Source organism: Trachinotus anak, unplaced genomic scaffold (genome assembly GCF_046630095.1).
Source record: "Trachinotus anak isolate AG129_WGS33_773 ecotype Australia unplaced genomic scaffold, CSIRO_AGI_Tana_v1 ptg000016l, whole genome shotgun sequence".
Classification (NCBI taxonomy): domain Eukaryota; kingdom Metazoa; phylum Chordata; class Actinopteri; order Carangiformes; family Carangidae; genus Trachinotus; species Trachinotus anak.
This window is the reverse complement of record NW_027273867.1, coordinates 2,185,598-2,205,495: the sequence shown is the minus strand read 5'-3', so window position 1 is coordinate 2,205,495 and position 19,898 is coordinate 2,185,598. Positions and strand designations below refer to the sequence as shown.

The following is a 19,898-nucleotide window of genomic DNA, read 5'->3' as shown; positions in this document are numbered from 1 at the left end:
TGAAGTCTCTCTGAAAATAGGTTTAGACAAAATATCAGTATTTGGTCTGAAATGGCCGGAGGTACGTGCATTCTTTAGAATTCAGTCTTATCTATTTTCTGTGTTTTAAATTTAATGTGATTATTAATCAAACTCGGACGTGTGTTGCTACGTTAGACGCCACGATTGTAGTTTCCTGTGAGATGGTTGCTCCTCGCCCACTCGTAAACATTAAAGAAACAATTCAGTATAATTTTAACATTAAACTAAAAATCTGGCCAGTGGCTTTATCCTCCCGGCATTTGTATAAAGTACTTGTGTTAATCCAAATCACTCACTTTATTTATTTGAATGTAATGTATGTAAAAATTGAATGTAGCATCAAACAATGGGAATTATTGTTTTAGAACAAAGAAATGGGTATCACAGGTTGATGAATGTCATAGGAAAAGTGGGCTAATGAGATCTTTGCCACAACTAACTGACAAAACAACAATGACTCCTTAAAAAATCTATAATAAAAGGCTATTATATCTCATAGTTTACACTGCTGGGTCGAGCAAAGGACTAAATTCATTCTTACATTCAATGTAGGTGACAATTTAAATGGGAAATCTCCTAGCCTGACTTAATTACCCACTATCCATTTTTAAATAGAAAATAAGTTTTTTATCTGACCACCATTCAGAATTAAGAATAAAAAAAAATATATTGCATGTTTATATATTTATATAATGATAATAATCATCTGTTTATTACATCAATCGAAATTTAATCTGTGTATTTAGTCAGCATACAACCTAAATGTTGGTTTCTGCATTTGATTCCAAAGTGCTTGACAAACGGTGACATCTTTTTTTCCACCCAGGCTGTGATTGGCTGACAAGTACAGCTCGCCTCGTTCATTCTGATTGGTCCTCAAGCGATTCGTTCAACGGTTGGAGTCTGCGCAGTAGGCGCAGCGCTGAAATTCAAATTTGAACAGAAGTTGTTTTGTGCGAGAAAGAGAAGAGGAACTGAGAGGAGAGAAGAGAAGCTGGGTGTCGCTTAGCTCGCCTCGCTTTGTATGTGTACACATAGTGGTGTACAAGACTTTTGAAATACCCAGTAATTGAAATATCGCTCGAGTAGGATAAATCGCCCAAAATGGATCCATTTACTGAGGTGAGTCAAGAGTTATCTGAAGTAATCGTAGATGTCTAGCTAACACAACGTTGATATAGCTGCGTTTATGTTACCGGCTAATGCCAATATTTCCTATTTTTTTACACTCTTATTAGATACAAGTTAGTTACGGTAAGACACCAACTTCTTAATTTCGATAGCTCATAAACGTAAGCCAACGTTACCATACAAAAAGAGATGGTAATACGTGGACAGAATGGCAATGAAAACATGTCACGTGTTGATTCTTTGTCTTGTCTATGTGGCCAAGTGCTGCTGAATATGTAGCTCTGTAGAAGTCAGGCGGCTGATCGACTGATTTCTGATATAGCATTGTAATATGACATCCATATCCATATACTCATTAGTTCACTCAACCAAAAGCATACCACAGTCATCGTTACTCAAATGAAATGAGTCTGTCTCCATGTAAGGCGATGGAATGTGTCACGCTGGAAACCACCCAACACTTGGCCCTCTTTGCTCGATTTTCTGTTTTTGTCTGATGCAAGCTAAAACTAGAAATTAGTCAGGAGTGACTATCTGCTAACAACTGTTGCTACTCGGGTGTCCTGGCCAGTAGAGTTTGAAATTTCAAATCTAGGAAGCAGGAGTGGCTCATTCCTGAGGAATGCTGCAAAATGTGACTTCAGCTTTTCCACAGTGCCTGGAGAAAGTGTATAGGCGGTGCAGCTACAAGAATGTGTTGAGGCTTGCACAGTTAAGGTACAGCACAGTAAATCAGACTGTGACAGACTCTGTATGAGGCCAAGGGAAAGGAATGTCATATGAACAACGAGGGCACGCAAACAGAGGCCTTTTTATCTCTGGTGGAGAAGGACTGTTTTGTGTGAAATGCTGCTTGTTAAAGTAGCCCATCTGGCTCCAGCTCTTTACTTAAGGGGGATTTATGGTTGTGCATGAAGATTACAGCGAATGAAAGGCGCCTGTATGGGACTAGTCTTCTATTCTGTCATTACTTGGATTTAACTCCAATTCTGAAAGTGTCAACATGACCTGTGTACTACAATATGATTTGTAGGCTGTGGTGTCTCTGTAGCATCACAACACTTATGGTGCTAAGAATGCACTACAATGTTCAGATACATTTTAACTTAATCAAAAAAAAAATTGCAGCTCCTGCGATTTGGCTATTGCACTTGACCATATTGTGATTTCGATTATATTTCAATTAATTGTGCAGTTCTAGTTATGATATAATTAGGAATCCATACTTGAGTCAAGTGTTGCAGAAGATATTGGTGTGTATGACTGCCGTTAACCATTTGCATTAAGTATAAATCCAGCTTTAACATATACACGAGACTGGTGTTGACCTTGTAAATGAATAATCATATTTAACAAAATGCTGAACTATCATTCAAGGACACGCAGAGCAACTAAATTTATGAACACTTACAAGTTGTTGCTTTGAACCTCGAAGTTTCAGTAACACCCATGGAACAATATAAAGCAAACCAATACAATAACCCAGCTATAGATAATATCTTTGTAAAAGTTATAATGGAACATGTTAAGACAATCTGTAAATTCTGTGGTAATTTTTGAGGCTGTAGCTTGTGGTGGTGATGATGTTGTATTGTACTTATAAAATACAATAAATAAAACACTGAACAAGTGGTGGTTCTTTCCATCCTCTGAGTATAAAGTGGCTGTGGGAGTAAAAAATGTTTTTGTTTTTTCTTGTTGTTGTTGTTGTTGTTGTTGTCCAAACAGAAACTGTTGGAGCGGACCAGGGCTCGCAGAGAAAACCTGCAGAAGAAAATGGCTGAGAGACCAAATGCAACAAACAGACAGATGGTCAAAAGACCCAGAGAGCCACTGGCTGACACCAATAGTGTGATTAGTGAGCCAGTTGTTGATAAAGGTATGACCATGTATGTTGTATTGCACTGCTCTGAGACTTGTCCTTTTAGTTTGAGTATCTTTGCTTATATTTCTCCACCACTTCCTTCCAGTGCCACAAGTGTCCTCCAAGCCTTCTCCCTCAAAGCGCCGCTGCTCAGGGGAAAACGTCCAGCTTGCAGTTGGTGAGGAGAACCAAGAGCCGACACGCCCTGTGGCCCCTGTGCCTTCGGATCCTCCAACAGACAAGAAGCCTCCAATGGGGCCAGGCAGCAGACATTCCTCCTCCCTGGAGAAGACTGCTGCCCGCTCTGCTGTCCAGTCTCAGCCAGGGCAGCTGAAAACTGAACAGCCAGAGCCAGAGAAGATGGCTGTCACCCCTGCTCCTGATAATCTGAGCAGCACAGAAGCAGAGATGGCACCTGCCAGTGCAGCTCTCCAGAGGACCAAGGAGGACCTGGTGGAAGATCCAGCTCCATGTGCTGCTGGCATGAAGTCACGTCTACACAGGCTAGCTGAACAAAGAAAATGTTGGGATGGCGATGGTAAGAATATGTTATGAGCTTTTTTAGATAATTTATATTGATTTCATTTAGCTTTGATAAAATTATTTTATTTTAATGAAACAGTCAGTATTTAAAGATAGAATCCAAGATCAAGGTGTGAATAAACCAAAACTAGAGACCATCTTCTCACAGATCAAACCAGCTGTGATGTCCATCAGTGTGTTGACATGTGTACTCAATGGTCATTACATTATCACATTAGTACTGTTCTTCATGTTCAATTCGTTTACAAAGTCACTTTCTTCACATTTCGCTATGTTGCAGCAATTTTCCCCTCATCAAGCCTCACTCAGTTCCCTGTAATGACAGAGCAAGAACATTTTGCAAATTTTTAAAAAAGGAGAAACTCAAATATCACATTGACATAAGTATTCAATTTTCTATTACACTAAATGTAGCTCAGGTTCCTCTCATTTCTCTGGGTCATCTTTGAGATGTTTCTGCAGCTTGATAGGAGTCCACCTGTGGTAAACTCAGCTGATTGGACATGATGTGGAAAGGCATGAGTTTGTCTATATAAGATCTCAAAGCTGACGATGCAGATCAGAGCAGAAACCATGAGGAGGAAGGAGCTGCTGCAGACCTCAGAGGCAGGATTCTGTTGAGGATCAGATCTGGGGAAGGATACAAAAAAATCCTGCTGCATTGAAGATTCTCAACAGCACAGTGGCCTGCATCAGTCTTACATGGAAGAAGTTTTGAACAACCAGGACTCTTCCTCGAGCTGAACGACCGGACTAACTGAGCATCTGAGAGAGGGTCTTGGTAAGAAAGATGACAAAGAACGTGATGGTCCTGAGTGGAGATGTGGAAGCTCAACTCGAGGAAGAGTCCTGATTGTTCCAAACTTCTTCCATTTAAGAGTTATGGGGGGGCACTGTGCTCTTGTGAATCTCACACCTGCCAGTTTTCAGTTGGGCCATTACTGTTAAGAGAGCCAGTAAACATCAGGTGGGTAGGAAGAAAAGGCCACAGTGTCAAGAGAAAAATGCTCCACCTCTGATTTTTCAGTTGTTTTTTTTTTTTAGCACAAAAGGTTTGTGATTTCACCACATTTGAGGGTTTGCAAATGCTAATTGTCAACAGTCATATAATTTGTCCCCTCCCAAATTAATCATATTACTACATTTTCAGACACTTCTGATGCAGCTCCTCACTGTACCCCCCTGTCCCTGTTGAAGAGGCAAGTTGAGGTCCCACCAGCTGCCGTCCCCTCCGTGTCCTCAGAAACACCACTGGGGAGGAGAGGCAGGTTGGCCAATCTCGCTGCCACCATTGGATCCTGGGAAGACGACCTGAGCCACGCTAATATCCCCAGAGAGGATGTAAAAGAGAAGCCTGTTAAAGCTGTTCCCAAGTTAGCCGTCAGAAATGCCACTGTGGCTGCCAGCACTAAGCCAAGTGCTGCTGAAGGCCACGTGGTGGCCAGTTCAACAACAAGCAGCAAGCCCACCTCCATCTCTAATCAGGTGGGTGCACCTGCTGGCATTGTCTCATTCTTTAGTTATGTCTGCCTGCTCTATGAGCCGCCTGCTTCAGTGAATTTGGCTGCTTTTTAAATTTTTATGAGTATAGTAAATTTAATTAGTATAAGACTCTGTGACTCTGCCAGATCTGCTCTGAAGACCCTGAACAGCAGTGATGGTGCTTCATTCATTTGCTCAAAAGAACACACAATGCTTCTGACTGCATTATGTGAATATGGTAGATACTCATTCTGAGAATGTCTGTGAATATTTGTATTTATGACACTTACTTTTCTTATCCTTACTTTTTTTAAATAGTAAAATATTTCTTTAAGAATTAAATCTCATTCTTCCTGTTGCCCACCGAGGACACAGCAGTGGCCCCAGTGCAGAAGGCTCTGGTAAATGTAGTGTCATCTGACAACACTGCATCTGCCAATCAGACACATGCAAATGTGTATTCTTTTCAGATTAATCAGTATGGTGAATAGTGTTACTGTTATGTTTTACTCGATAAGGGATAAAGTGGATGATTCCAGAGTTGATCCTTATTTTATTATAAACCACTGGGCAATGTTGATAAGCATCAAATTTACAAATGTGTTATTCAGACTGTACTTCCTGGATTGTATTCCACTGCACGTGAACCACTAGGCCACCAGGATGATGTTTTGGAATATGACTTCTAGAGACCTGACCTGACTGGTTTTATTTTCAGCAGGCTGTGTATTCCCCTGTCAAGTCCAGCCAAGCTGTTCTCCCAAGCCCTCAGAAGACTGATACCCCAGCACCCAGACCAGCACTTCAGTCAGTAACCAGTCCTCAGAAGAGATCCAACCAGGGCACAACGTTCACCTGTAGTCCTCAGAAGAGCATCAGCCATGGAAAGGTGCTCCCATCCAGTCCCCAGAAGGCTGGCCCCTCCTCCTCAACATCTGTGCCTCAAAGCCCCATGAAGAATCAGGTCCTCTCCAGGGGTCTTAACCCCACAGCCAGCCCCCAGAAGCCAGAGCTCTGTGCCAAGCCTGCCATTGTTGCCCCCTCTGTCCACCAGGAAAAGGCAAATGCTGGAGGTCCTGGTGAGTCATTTTGCAATTCATGTGAACAGTAACAAAACAAACTCCAGCTGCATTTTTATCAGTTTCTTAAATTATCTTTTGATCATGTTCTGGCTGCCACCTAATGGATTAGGAAAAACTTGCAGACCTCTATCTTATATTTATCTAAGTCCTTATATTTTTTAAATCATTTACACAAATGTTTAACAGATAGATTGTAGTTTCCTCCACTTGTTTGAGAGAAAATGCTGCTTTCCTTCTCCAACAGGTGTAAAGTCTTTCCTGGAGCGCTTTGGAGAGAGGTGCCAGGAGCGTACCACCCACAGTCCTCCAGTAGGGGGCGCGATCCAGGCGAAGACTTCCACTGTAACCCCAGCAGTCACACCAAACACCAGACTGGTACAGGAGAGACTCAGAGCTGCCCAGGCTGCAAACACAACCACTGCTGATCTCGCCCAAAGACAGAAGATGGTAGGTTAATGCTCCAGATACTATAGTATATCTTCTTATTGTTGTGATCATTTTGTTTGACATTATCATAACAAAATGAGACGATGATAATTAAAAAACCTTCTGCACTTCAGGAGCGTGAGTCTGAGCTGGCTCAGATTCGCTCTCGCTTCCAGAAGGGGAACAACATGTGGAAGAAAGAAGAAGCAACTGAAACCAAGAAAAGCTCAGACATCAAGGTTGACTGACAAACATTTATCTGACAGACAAGTATCACTCAGAACAGTTTTCTGTTCACAATGGGGCTCAGAAAACATGATATTTAACAGATACCATGCTTCTCAGGAACAGCTAGTCCAGCCTGTGGAGAGTGGAGTTGCCCCATGTGAACCACAGGATGAACCTACAGCACAGCTGACTAAGAAAACAGACACGCCCACCATGGTCACTCCTCCAGGTACTCTGTGATGTTTCAGACTGGTGACTGAACACTTGTATTTGATATTGTCCAGATGTTTGAGGGGTCATGTCTTAGAATTGGCTATTGTTCTTTTATCCATGAAGCTTGTTGTCACCGGGGCAAAATTCAGTCAAACTGGAAAAAGTTTGGGCTTCTCAAAGCCAAGCCTCGTTGTTATGCTTTCAAGTTGTCTGTCTGTCCGTCTACCTCATTCCTGTCAACACAATATCTCAGTAACAAGTTTGAACTGATCAAAGGTCACTGTGACCTCACAAAACACGTTTTTGGCCATAACTCACAAAGCATTCACTAATTATGACTCAATTTAACTCGAATATCTGTCAGGATAAAATGAAGTGATGACATTTCATATCCAAAAGATCAAAGGTCAACTTCACTGTGACATCATAATGTTTTGCAAAAACACATCTGGATATTATTCAATGCTATAACTCAGGAAGGAGAGATGTGACCATAGTTCATGTAACTTGGCTGGTTGGTGGAGGAAACAACCACACAGCAGTGGTTCTAGTTCATCATACAGTCATTATATCAATTCCAAAAGTGTACTGCCTTCTGCATTATTTGAATTGCAGAATAATATGCATTTTACTAGTGGAGTGATTGTGATAGTAGAGTCTGATGCAAAACCATTATTAAGAATACAATGTTGACCACCACACTACCACTTAAGGCAAAAAAACAATGCAGCATTTATCAAATATACCTTTATCAAACTGCACTTGGCCACACTGCGATTTCAATATTTTCACTCAGATCTCTCTCACTCTTGCTCTCTCGCTCTCTTCATCTCTGACATTTGGCAGTAATTTTCCCAATACTGTGTTTGCAGTACATCCATTTAGCTTGAAGCAAAAAGATGGTTTTGAATGACACAGCAGGATTGAGAATCAACAAGTGTAAGAGTTGAGATCTGTTTGTAACATAGATTATGTTAAATACCAGGTCATGGGTTGGTGGTCTCGCCTCCAGCACCGACATCCAGTCCCCCGAGGGAGGCTGTCCATACTGATGAGAGACCAGAAGACGAGGAGGTGGTCACTGAGAGAGAGATGAACGTGGACCAGTCCATCAACTCAGCAGTTATCAACGAGCTGTTTGATGGAGTCCTGGAGCAGAGTGACGATGAGGAGGGGGAGGATGAGGAGGAAGATGCTTTGAATATCTCTTCCATGTCCCTCCTCGCTCCACTGGCAGAGACTGTGGCTGCTGTTGTGAAGAGTCCAGAGAGGAGGATGATGGTAGGCACCAACATCACCAGTGTTACTACATCAGAGAACAGTTAAAGAGCTTCACAATAAACAGCATGTTCTTCATGTCTTTGTGCAGACATCAACTCCAGCCAGTTCATTCATTGTGAAGAACAAGACTCCAGACAGTGTTTCCAGTCCCAGCAAGTTCCAGAGGACTGAGATGATACGGACCGCCTCCTCAGACAGCATCGATGCCTCAGATGAAGACCACAAACTGCTGTACAGGTGAATTCTCCCATGTAGCACTCAGGCAGATGTTTGTTTAAGTTTCCTGTCCTAACTGTTACAGTAAATATGAATCTCATATATACATATGTTTTGTGTGTGTTAGCATTGATGCATACAGGTCCACCAGAGTGAAGGAGACTGAGAGACCCAGTGTGAAGCAGGTTATTGTGAGAAAAGAGGATGTTTCTCACAGAGCAGAGGAGCCCAGAGGATCCAGCCTCTTCAGCATCAAACAGAAGACGAAGGTTTGGAACCAAGACTTTATAAATGAAGAAGAGAAAAGGCTCAACTGTGGCAGTAGAATGTGTCAGAAACAAGTTTCACTTTCCCTCTGTGGGATGGACGATAACTCTGTTTTGTTTCCGTAGATTCTGACCAATGAGATGAACCTGCAGCAGACAGTTATCCATCAGGCCAGTCAGGCTCTCAACTGCTGCACTGATGAGGAGCATGGAAAAGGATCCCAGGTGGAGGCTGAAGCAGAGAGGCTGCTGCTAGTGGCAAGTGAGTTCATCCAGACACCAGACGAGCACATGACTTATTCTGTGCACATTTGCACAGCTCTCACACATCATGGAAAATTTTGGAACGCTGAATTTGGCAGTGTAGAATCACTTACTCTACCTCTACTAGATACTGAATAAATATGAAGCAGATTTCAGATAAACATTTCAAATTCTACAGTGTGGGCTGTGGTGGGGGCGTGGCTGAGAGCAGTGACTGCTTTGTTGTGACAACTATATCTGAATACAGGCTATGTGCATTTCTCTGGACTGAGGCTTTGATACCTTCACAGTATTAATATAGAACCTAGACCTGCTTTGTGACCAAAACACACATGGACATCTACCTTTAGACTGTATGGAGCTTTAATCACTCAGCTCACTTTGAGGTCTTACGCTTCACTAACCTGTATGACCAACAAGCTGCATTTGGAATCAGAAGAACAACAAATGCTAATACACTCAATTAGCTGCCTTGTATAAATAATGAAGTCACACTTCCACAGCGCCACCATAACAGTCAGTCAGTATATGTTATACATACCCAATGTGTACCCTTTGGTGACACCTAGTGGTAGTCTCAAAGCTTGACTTTGTTTTCTTTTTGACCCAGTGGAGAGGAGGGAGGCACTGAAGGCAGAGCTGGACCAGCTGAGAGGAGGACCAGCAGGACAGAAAAAGACCCCTGCGGCCCCAGAACCCACCAGCATGTTGGCCTCCAAGGGCTCTATCACCCTGCAGGAGTTACGCCTGCCTCTGAAGGCAGACTTTGTTTGCTCCACTGCCAACAAGCCAGGTAGATCCAAGACGCGTGTTTACCTCAGTTCTGTAATTTAAAGTAAGACTCTCCTGTTGTTCAACATTTGCTCCTGGCTTCAGCTGTCTCTGACTAATGCTCAGTATTGTACGTCACCATCTCTGTGTGTGGCTGTGTCTTAATGGTCGGCTGTAATAGACTGATTCTGATCTTCATGTTAGAAACTACTACTTTCTCTTGATTCATGGTCACACCTTCAGTATGGTTAGTTTTAAAGTTTCTTCTAGTCCTAGTCCTGAGGTTGATCTTTCATGGGAGCTTTATCTGGGTTTAGTCTCTGTTTGTACTGATGGTTATCAGCATTATTCTTTCTTTTCATTATTTCAGACTCGACCAAACATTCCTTCTTCATCATGCTCCGGGCCGGAGCAGAGAACACTGTGGCCACGCCGCTGGCCAGCACACACCGTGGCCTCAGTGGAGACACCCTCACCTTCCCCACCAAGTTCACCATGTAAGTCAAACACTCCTGCTCATAGAGAAGAATACACACCATGTGATTTGATAATGACTGATTATTATTGGTGTTGTGACAATTAGTTTGGTTGTTTGGCTAAATTGAATGTGTTAAAGAAGAAGTTAGTAATTATCAGAATCAACACTCTGATCTGTTCCTGTTCAATGCTGATTGATAAACATTTTAACTTTATGCTTTTGCACATTGAATATGGTTGTGTTGATCATGATTGTTGAATATTGCACCCCCTTCACTTTCAGATCTGATGTCTCCAGTGACTTTGTGATTGATATTGAGGTCTATGGGCTGGTGAGTGTCTCCACCATTGTTATGCTCTGATCACATATGTTCTGTATTTTCTAGTTTCATTTGGAGTCTTTTATTTTGTAAACACGACCCATAAACCTCTTTTTAACACAGCTTTGACATTCATCTCCTTTGTTTGCCACATCTAAGAATTTCATAGCAAATCTGTCGGTCTCAGGATTTTTGAATAAAGGCATTTGCAGAAGTGTAATGCAACAAATCATCAACCAGTGGAATTTGGCTGCCTCAGTACAAATGTTTCAATTTCAATACAGATGCTGCATCAAGGAGTGTCTGCAAATACTGACACATATCTGTTTTTCCCCTTTGTGTCTGCTTGTTTGTTCATGTGCACTTGAAAAGATATTTCAACGGTGAAAAACATAAATCTGATTTCAATGCACTGTTAACAGTGGAGGGTCTTAGCGGCAATATAGCAGAATCTCTGTTTAAAAGGGGCAACTGATTTCTGACACATGACCATCATGTGCTTTGACCAATGACACCTTCAGGTGCAGAAACGTGAGGTCTGCAGTGACAAGAAGAAGAAACCCAGCAAATCAAAGGTAAATCCCCTCTGTTGTGTTTTACCAGATGGAAACACACTGACAGATGAATGGAACAACCTCAAAAGAGTGTGTGTGTGTGTGTGTGTGTGTGTGTGTGTGTGTGTGTGTGTGTGTGTGTGTGTGTGTGTGTGTGTGTGTGTGTGTGTGTGTGTGTGTGTGTGTGTGTGTGTGTGTGTGTGTGTGTGTGTGAGTGAGAGAGATCTGGAGACAGGTTCATGAAGCACATGATTTGTGTATGTCGGTATGAATAGTTTCTGTATTATACCCCTTACTTGTTGGTGGGTGAGCACTCTGTGTTAAAATGTCACTTTCCCTGCACTCTGCTCTCTGTAGTTGTTTAATTCAGTGGAAAATAATATAAACAAGACGCGCATCCTCTGTCAGATCATATACTGTCACATTTGAAGAAACCATTTTTTGCTTTACTTTTCTCTCCATAGGCTATCACTCCAAAGAGATTCCTCGGCATCACTGTAAGATTTTCAAACCTATTTTCTGCTGCAGCTTGTTTCCCTCAAGAATTTCAAAATTGAATTAATTTGTTCCTTTGTCTCTTTTGTCTTGCAGAAAAGTGGACAGACACCAGGTGCGTCTCTAAGTGTAAAATCAGACGAAACAAAAGTTTGTACTAACAAGTCAAATGTAATAAATAATTTTGCATCTTAGGATGAGGGTAGGTAGAAGCCACGAGGTGTGGGCACGTGTTAACGCTGGGAGACTTGGAGAGCTGTATATAAAATGAGAAGTGTCAAAAAAAGTAGCAGAAGCAGACTCTTAATTTTTATGCCTCCACACCAGCAACTGCCAGCACTGGAGGCAGATTGTTTTTGGGTTGTCTGTCTTTACATTACTGTCCCATTCTCGTGGACACAATAACACAATGACCTGACAAACATCTCCAAGTCCCCAAGAGAAACCCTTCAAGTTCAGCACAAATGTCCACTTGGACTCAGCATAAAATTCTAGTTATTTCCTAGTATGGGTCAAGCACCTTGATCCTACACTTCCCATAATGCATAACTCGGTAACATCTTAGTCAGGCCCTCCCTCCCTGGTAAACAGCCTTGTATTTGTAACATTAGGCACATGCACATAAGGAAGGCTTACTCATGAATTTGTAGTTAAGTTCTCAGACAAAGAAGATGCTCCACAGCTGTTATCTGTTTTACTCCTGAGAACACACTAATCCTCATGGTGTTGGCTTCATATGTGGTTATCCCTCTGCTCCTGTAGTTGTGGCCAGTCCAGGAGGCCCCAATGCTGTTCGCACCAGTAACTTCGTCCTGGTTGGATCACACAAGCTCACTCTGTCCTCTATTGGGAAAAACAAATTCGCTCTGGAGAAGGTACAGAAGATGTTAATGTCTCTTTCAGATTCTCTCTGTGTCTTTCCATATTCACACTCTCAGAGCACTTTAGTTTTCTTCTTATTCTGCATTTTTCATATGTGGCTGGTCTAATATCCACACCAACAAATGGCTCACTTGGATTCTAGTCCTACGTCTGTGTACAGGCTTTACAGAGACTGTCAGAGGGCGGTATGTCGTGCCTGTGCAATCATTCACCTGCCTTGATATCTTTCTTTTAGATCAAATATGAAGGATGTGAAAGGGAACTACTCAGTGGCATGTTTCATACCAAGGTTACTATCAGCCCTTTGTCTGTTGTTTCTTCTGTTGTGCTTGTGTGGGGAAGGGTGGACGCACTATAACAAGGGACACTCTGAGCTGCATGATATCATCCTAACATTATCAACCTCATCTGCTCTCACTGGGGGATGTAAACAGCTGCTCACCTGTCTGTGGTCATCAGGTGCTTGTAAACAACCCAGGTTAACCATCTCAGAATAAGACCTGCATTTGAATCTTTGTTTAACCACATCATGTTTCTTAAACATTTCTAAATTGTGACCATGATGTGGAATCTTTTCATCAAGTGTCTCTACTGTAAATTCAAGGTGCCGTTCTTGTGCCCCCTGGAGGGCCACATCTACCTCAAGATGCAGTGTGAAGTTGGCTCAAAGGTGGAAGAGAGGGGCTTCCTGGTGAGTGGGAGCGGGTCAACTCATCACCACACATGGACTAATGCTGAGGTGTTGGTTTACTGATGTGTTGCAATTGTAATCCTTTTTTTTTTTTTTTTTTTAAACCAGACGATGTTTGAGGATGTAAGTGGATTTGGAGCCTGGCACAGGAGGTGGTGTGTCCTGTCAGGGTACTACATCTCCTACTGGACCTACCCAGACGATGAGAAGCGCAAGGTAACTTCCATTAAACAGCATCTTTGTTTTATTAATCATGGAGCAGCTGTTCCTGCCTTTTGTATGGATACTTTTTTTTTTAAATACTCAACACTAGATGAAACTCTCTCTACCTTTGTTGTTAGAGATTCAGAGAAACAACATGAGAGTGAGCTCTAGCTTAAATGAACATGATTTTTACATGAACCTGAGGTCTGTACTACAAAGCAGGATGTGAGGTCATCAAGGCACCTTCAAGGTTAACTCTGGGTTTTCAGTCCTACAACTGGTTCACTTGTTAACATCATACCAATCATTGGAAACTATTTCTAGTGTTTCCTTTTACTTCTGCTTTGTTTACACTTCACCTTGTTGAATATCACTATACCTGAATTTACCTAACACATTAATACTTTATTCATGGTTCTGATGTTGCTTATATTAACAACGGCACCACTTTCATATGAACACATAGCTAACAGGGCCAGTTGATAACCAGCTTTGTAGTACATGTGATCAGCACAGACAATGTTGGGCTCAGTGAAGCCAGACAATGAAAAGATATCCTGGACCTGTTGAACCTGTGTCGCAGCACAGACCACTGTCAATGTTTTTTTTCTGAGTTTGGCCCAAAGTAAATTCAGGAAGTAGCCTGGAGCAGCGAGCCTGATACAGGCACACCCTGTGTTTCTGCACTGACCCTGTTTTTTCTGCTGCTTCCTCTGGCAGAATCCCATCGGTCGCATCAACCTGGCTAACTGCACAAGTCAGAAAGTGGAACCAGCCAACAGAGAGTTTTGTGCCAGACCAAACACATTTGAGCTCATCACAGTCAGACCACAAAGAGATGATGACAAAGAGACACTAGTCAGTCAGTGCATGAATACCATGTGTGTCACCAAGTAAGTACCTGTTGTTAATGCACACAGACCCGAACATGTCACTTTGAATGAGTTTGTCTGTAGATCACAGTGACGTTGCCGTTGCTGAGCACTGATTGTTTTTCTGTGCAGGAACTGGCTCAGTGCTGACACCAAGGACGAGAGGAATCTGTGGATGAAGAAACTGAACCAGATTCTGGTGGATCTGCGTATGTGGCAGCCAGATGCTTGTTACAGGCCACTGTAATCACTGCACTTTGTCACAACCCCTTTATCTTTTGGACTGTCAATATCTGTGACACATGCAATTACTAAGTGCAATACAGTATGAGAATTGTTTTAAATATTTTTACTTATATTGATATTTTACAGGAGACAAGTAAAGAAACACAGACGTTGTAGCTCAGAGGAAAGTGGACAAAGCCATAGATATGAAACATTTCAGTACAGTATTTTGTGCAGGAGTCTGGGTTGCTACTATATTGTATACATTTCCACACTGATTTGATACTTTGGTTTTAGGTGTTGTTGAGCTGCCACCTCTTTATGTTAATGCCAGCACTCGGTGTGCTTGATGCATGGTGTATGACTTTAACTTATTTGGTTTCATTGCTGAGATCAATATATAAATGGTGCTGAAGATGCAGATGAATATTAATTGAAGCACCACAGTTTTATCACTGAATGAATACTCTATATTTTATCCTGCATGGCAGCACAGAACATTGCTGATGCTTTTGATAAGGTTTCACTTTATATATTAGCTTTTATAACTTGTGGCAGCACATGCAGATGTTTTTTTTTTTTCATTGCCATGCAGATTTTTGATACCTTTTATACTCAGCTTTCATTCTATTTGCACTGTTTCATTAATGTTAATGTAATGTTGCAGTGTGGAAGTTGAACTTTTGGATAAGTGGGGGTAAGGTCTGTTACATACTCTTCACCACAGCCCTACCAACACTAATTTAAGGCTAAAACCAATACTGATATTTGACAGTTTCAAAAATCTGATATATATTGGTCGATATAATTTTTTATTCCTTAAATTTGTATATTAGAGATGTACCCTCACGGTTTACTACTTGTCGGCTATATTTGTTATTGGACTTTGTCATGTCTAATGTAAAAAAAAAAAAAAAATGTAAATGCAACAGCAAATGATGCTGTCAGACATTCTCAACTCCAGGTTTTGCTTGTGTTGCTTATGCAGAGTATGTAACAGACTTTACAGCGAGCCTGCAGCTGTGTGGCAATGTGTTATCCTTGTTTAGGTAAAAGATGATGCTTTATCAGCATGCTGATAATGAATACAGATCTACATAACTACACTGCTTTGTTTCTTTATACCTTGTACAAACATTTTCATCATGAAGAACATGAATGAGCAGGAAATGAGAGCTTTCATTATTTACTTTAAGTTGCTCCTTTATCTCAAGTCTTTAATTGACCAGGTTTATGTGGATCAGTGAGACTTCAATAAATTCCTGCTCCGACTAAAATGGATCCTGTTACTAAAGGTTCTTTCTGAAAATCTAATTTTATTGATGAACAATATTAAATGGAATCTTTAACTGTTAATTTTGCTTTTGAAATATTTTAATGTCATGTTGTCGTTCATGCACAAGAACAAGAAAATGATTTTTGTGAGCTGGTGAAAGCTCTAAAGACACTGAGGCTGCTGCAGCAGGAGGCAGCTGTCTTCACTGAAAAGGTTCTGATAAACCCACTGTAGACTAAAGACACGGCACCAACACACAAAGTGAAGTTAAAACAGTGGAGCGCTAAGCAGCTAAAACAAAATTGGTGGAGACCAAAGTGGAGTTAAAATTAGTGGACACACAAGTCCAAATCAATGCTGATTTTCTCTGCTGGATGTGGAAGTAGACCATCGTTTGCGAACATGTTCTCCACAACAACTGTATAAGGTGATGGTTTGACAGCTTGCTCTACTTGCCTGAAGCAGCCAAAAAATGCAGCTTTAATTTACTCTTGAGAGCTTGTAAATGGCCAGAAGAGTCAGCATGATGATAAATCTTTGAGTTTAGTTTAATTATAAAGTTGGTCCTGAATATTGTTTGACCATTCATGGACCATTTCGAAGTCCAAACAGGATTTAAAACATTTAATGGATTATATCAGTCCATGTCCAAGTCTCTTGGTCTCTTATGGACAGATGAACACAGTTCTTCCTAAAGACAATGCCCTTTTTCAGTAACTAGCAGTGTAAGGGATTATAATTTCACTTTCTAAATATAAATGAAGGATTTTTTTTTTTGTAATTCACTTTTCTTGAGAACTGTTCATCTGCCAACTTTAAACTTGGTGGATGTATTGCTGAGGACCTGAGGGAGAGCAGTGGTGACTGTGATGTGTTTTTTTTTTTAAATAAGCGGCTCTCAAGAAAGCTTCAAAGTGCTGCAGGAATGAGTCCTAAAACCTAAAAATACAGCAAGTAGTTTTGAACCTCTGGCTCACATGTCCCAAAATCAACAGGTTTAAATGGATTTTTGATTAGATGCCTGAAACGTGGTCTGTGGTTATCACAAGCTCAAACTATTTCACCTTTTACTCTACAACGTAGTTTTCTGTTTCTGGGCTAAAATCATGAGCATTTCCCAACTGTCCCAACAATGTTGGCTATAATTTGATTAGTTCATCCGCTACAGGCATAATATGTGGCAAGTGGCAGCATGTGTGGTGTGATGAATGTGAACCTTGCACTTACTCAGGTGAGTTTGCTTGAGTTTTTTTTCTCCAACTTACCACTTTAATCTTGAAAATTCTGTATTTCATCTTAGAATATCACCCCGCTCTCCTGGCTCTGTATTTTATTTTTTTTTAATCAATAATGGCCTTAATACACCATCATAGTAAATACCCAAGTGTGGTGTTTTAAGCTGTTATTAGTATTCCTAACAGTAGTCCTAACAAGTCGCTACATGATACTGCAGAGGTTGTTAAATGTAACAGACACACAAAACCCGATCTACTCACCAGTCTACCTTTACAGCCTCATTGTGTTAATACTTGCACCCTTGCAAACTATTACTGACTTTATAAGAGGAAGGGCTTTTGTAGAAGAGGTATGAGCTACACATTTACTCATAGAACTGGAGTTATATCCAACAATAATTTTGTACATGCTCCGCCCTCTAACAGGCTTTGCTGTTAGTTAACATAGAGGGCAAATGCCATTAGGGATTCAGACAGTGCCCCAAGCACCAATCAGCAGTCATGTCTCTGAAGTATGAATGCACAAGAAGTGGACGACCAAGTTGCAGAAAAGCAGATATCCTCCACTGACTGGGGATGTCACGAGAACTGATACTGTGGTACCAAAATTCTTAAAATGTGATGGTGAGGGTTTCTACAATACCCACGGTACAAAAGATACCGTAGGTGTCCTAGATTGCCCACTGGAGATGTGATGATGAGGGCAGCATAATAACCTAGTCTCACATCAAAAGTGATGGAAAGAAGAAGAGGAAGGAAGGCAGATGGTAAACAATAGCACCAACATGTGGAACAGCAGCAGCAAGTATGGGTGCAGCAACAGGTCCTCTGTGTCTTGTGGGAAAAAAACAATGTCAAGAGTCGTTTATTGAACATAGACTGTGTATAAAAGAGGACATAGACTCTGAAAAGTGAAGCCAGTGCTGAAGAGCCTTAAAGCTGCATTCTATCTACTGACCATCAGGGGCCGACTCCACTGGTTGTAAACAGAAGTCTGATTGTATTGATGTCCATGTGAAAACGTCTCTACTTCTCACTGATTTATTACCTCAGTAAACGTTTTCCTGATTAGTTCATGGTCTCAGTCTCTAGTTTCAAGTCTTCTTCAATACAACATGATGTTCAGTTTTTACATTATGGTCCATTTAGAGGAAAATAGACCATAAAGCAGGGGCTGCATTAGGGCGGGGCTACCATGTGATTGACAGACTGTACTACACATTTTGACAGGTGGCATCTGTTGTAGCAATTCTCCACACACAATGTCCACAAATGCTAATGTTATGTTGTTTAGGCTAACATAGCGACAGCTCACATCGGGAGCTGGGTACCCACAACTTTAGTTGGCTCCCCCCAGTATCATTTAGTCTGTCAAACATAATGCTGACTTTTTAATGAATATTTTTCATACCATTGGTCTATCACTCTGTTCTCTTCTTACCATGATGTTCCCGTGACAAGGCTGTGGGGGGAACCTCATTTCTTAGTTCCTTCCTAAGGAACTAAGAAATATGGGGAGAAAAACCTTTCGGCATCTCTAACAGGGGAACTGTCATGATAGCTCCCTTCCTCTGGAGTGAGGCTATTCCCTCCTCCAACGCAGCTGCTCTGACACCTTCCTCTGTCTCCAGGTGGTCAGTCGTCACTTGCAGGTGAGGTGCACAGAGCCTGCAGCACTGTCTGCAAGATCTCCTCCACCAACGGCTCAGTGCACTGGTGAGTGAGCTAATCAAGAGAGCCACCATGAAAAGCCATGATGCTACCCAGTGCCACCATCTGAGCAGCGCTGGAGTAGCAGTGCTCAAACATGGCTGCTGTGGTTCTGTCCCTCTCAGATGGAAACAAGGGCTGAGGGAAGAAGGCAGACCTTGACTGCGTACTCAATGGAGGGAACACCCTTGTTCCACTCTAAGATGGCAATAGTGCAGTACAGCCCGTATGTTACTGCTGGTGGCTCGGCTAACACAAGTGTCTTCCATTCCCGCCTGGCATAATCCACGATGGCTGCCATATGGGACAGGAAACCCTCGGTCTCTCCCGGTGCGCTGCTGGGCGACAAGGCCAGTGGTGAAGCCCTCTTGCAGAGGCTTTGGTGGTAGTGGTGGTGGGGGGTTGCTGATACAAAGAGGCCACAGAGGTCATCGATAGGGCAGCAGTGGGTCCCCCGCCTTATACACATAGCAGTCGTCCTCCTTGCCATACTCATCCCATGACTTGGACCTGTGTTTGGCGGGAGCTGGGCCGGTGTGGAGGGAGCGGGCAAACTCAGCAAATAGTCAGTGCTGTTCATGCTTCTCCCGGGTGGAGAAGGAGACAATCAGAGCAGGAATTGTCTCACTACAAGTTTCCTACCAACTGTCCATATCCATACCCTTCAGGGCAAAGCAGAGGCTACAGACTGTGGGAATCTAGCGGGACAACAGGTTTACTGTGGAACACCTGATTAAATTACTTGATTTTATATACAGAGCTAAATTATGTTTCTCTTCACCTCCACTAAAGACCATCTTTATGTTTATAACAGTGCACTTTGCTTCACCAGAGAGGATCATTTCCTCACTCACCATTAGATCTTACATGGAAAGGTATTACAGTTTTTCTGGTACACCGATCTATTCTGAAACAACATATTGATCTTAGTGGGACTTCCTGATTAAATAAAGTATTAACTTACTAAGATATTACCATGGCAACATTAATTCTTTAATTATTTTGGTAGTAAAAAACAAGCACTTCACAAATTTTATGTAAAGACCCTTCACCACAAACTTATTCCCACTTTGCCATTAACAGGATTGGCACTGTTCTGTGGATGTAGAAATATGGCGAGCAGTATCCTGACACATTATACCAACTGTATATGTAATCCAACACCAGAA

General features: G+C 41.8%; 1 protein-coding gene across 3 annotated transcripts; it reads left to right on the top strand.

Annotated features, from left to right (window-relative positions):
* The first annotated feature begins 977 nt into the window (after positions 1 to 977).
* anln (anillin, actin binding protein) lies at positions 978 to 15,785 on the top strand. 3 transcript variants are annotated; one of them, XM_071499444.1, is made up of 24 exons: positions 978 to 1,143; positions 2,881 to 3,031; positions 3,123 to 3,554; positions 4,710 to 5,044; positions 5,763 to 6,120; positions 6,368 to 6,570; positions 6,684 to 6,788; positions 6,895 to 7,006; positions 7,976 to 8,271; positions 8,360 to 8,508; positions 8,615 to 8,756; positions 8,880 to 9,015; positions 9,628 to 9,810; positions 10,159 to 10,285; positions 10,549 to 10,597; positions 11,107 to 11,160; positions 11,604 to 11,636; positions 11,731 to 11,749; positions 12,397 to 12,509; positions 12,752 to 12,805; positions 13,121 to 13,207; positions 13,316 to 13,423; positions 14,132 to 14,304; positions 14,416 to 14,677. In XM_071499444.1, the coding sequence occupies exons 1-24, from the start codon at positions 1,126 to 1,128 to the stop codon at positions 14,528 to 14,530; spliced, it is 3,552 nt and encodes a 1,183-aa protein (XP_071355545.1). In that variant the 5' UTR covers positions 978 to 1,125; the 3' UTR covers positions 14,531 to 14,677. The 3 variants fall into 3 exon arrangements, with proteins under 3 accessions (XP_071355545.1, XP_071355544.1, XP_071355547.1); XM_071499443.1 differs by having other exon boundaries at positions 5,760 to 6,120; XM_071499446.1 differs by lacking the exon at positions 12,752 to 12,805 and having other exon boundaries at positions 5,760 to 6,120; positions 14,416 to 15,785.
* The last annotated feature ends 4,113 nt before the right edge of the window (positions 15,786 to 19,898 follow it).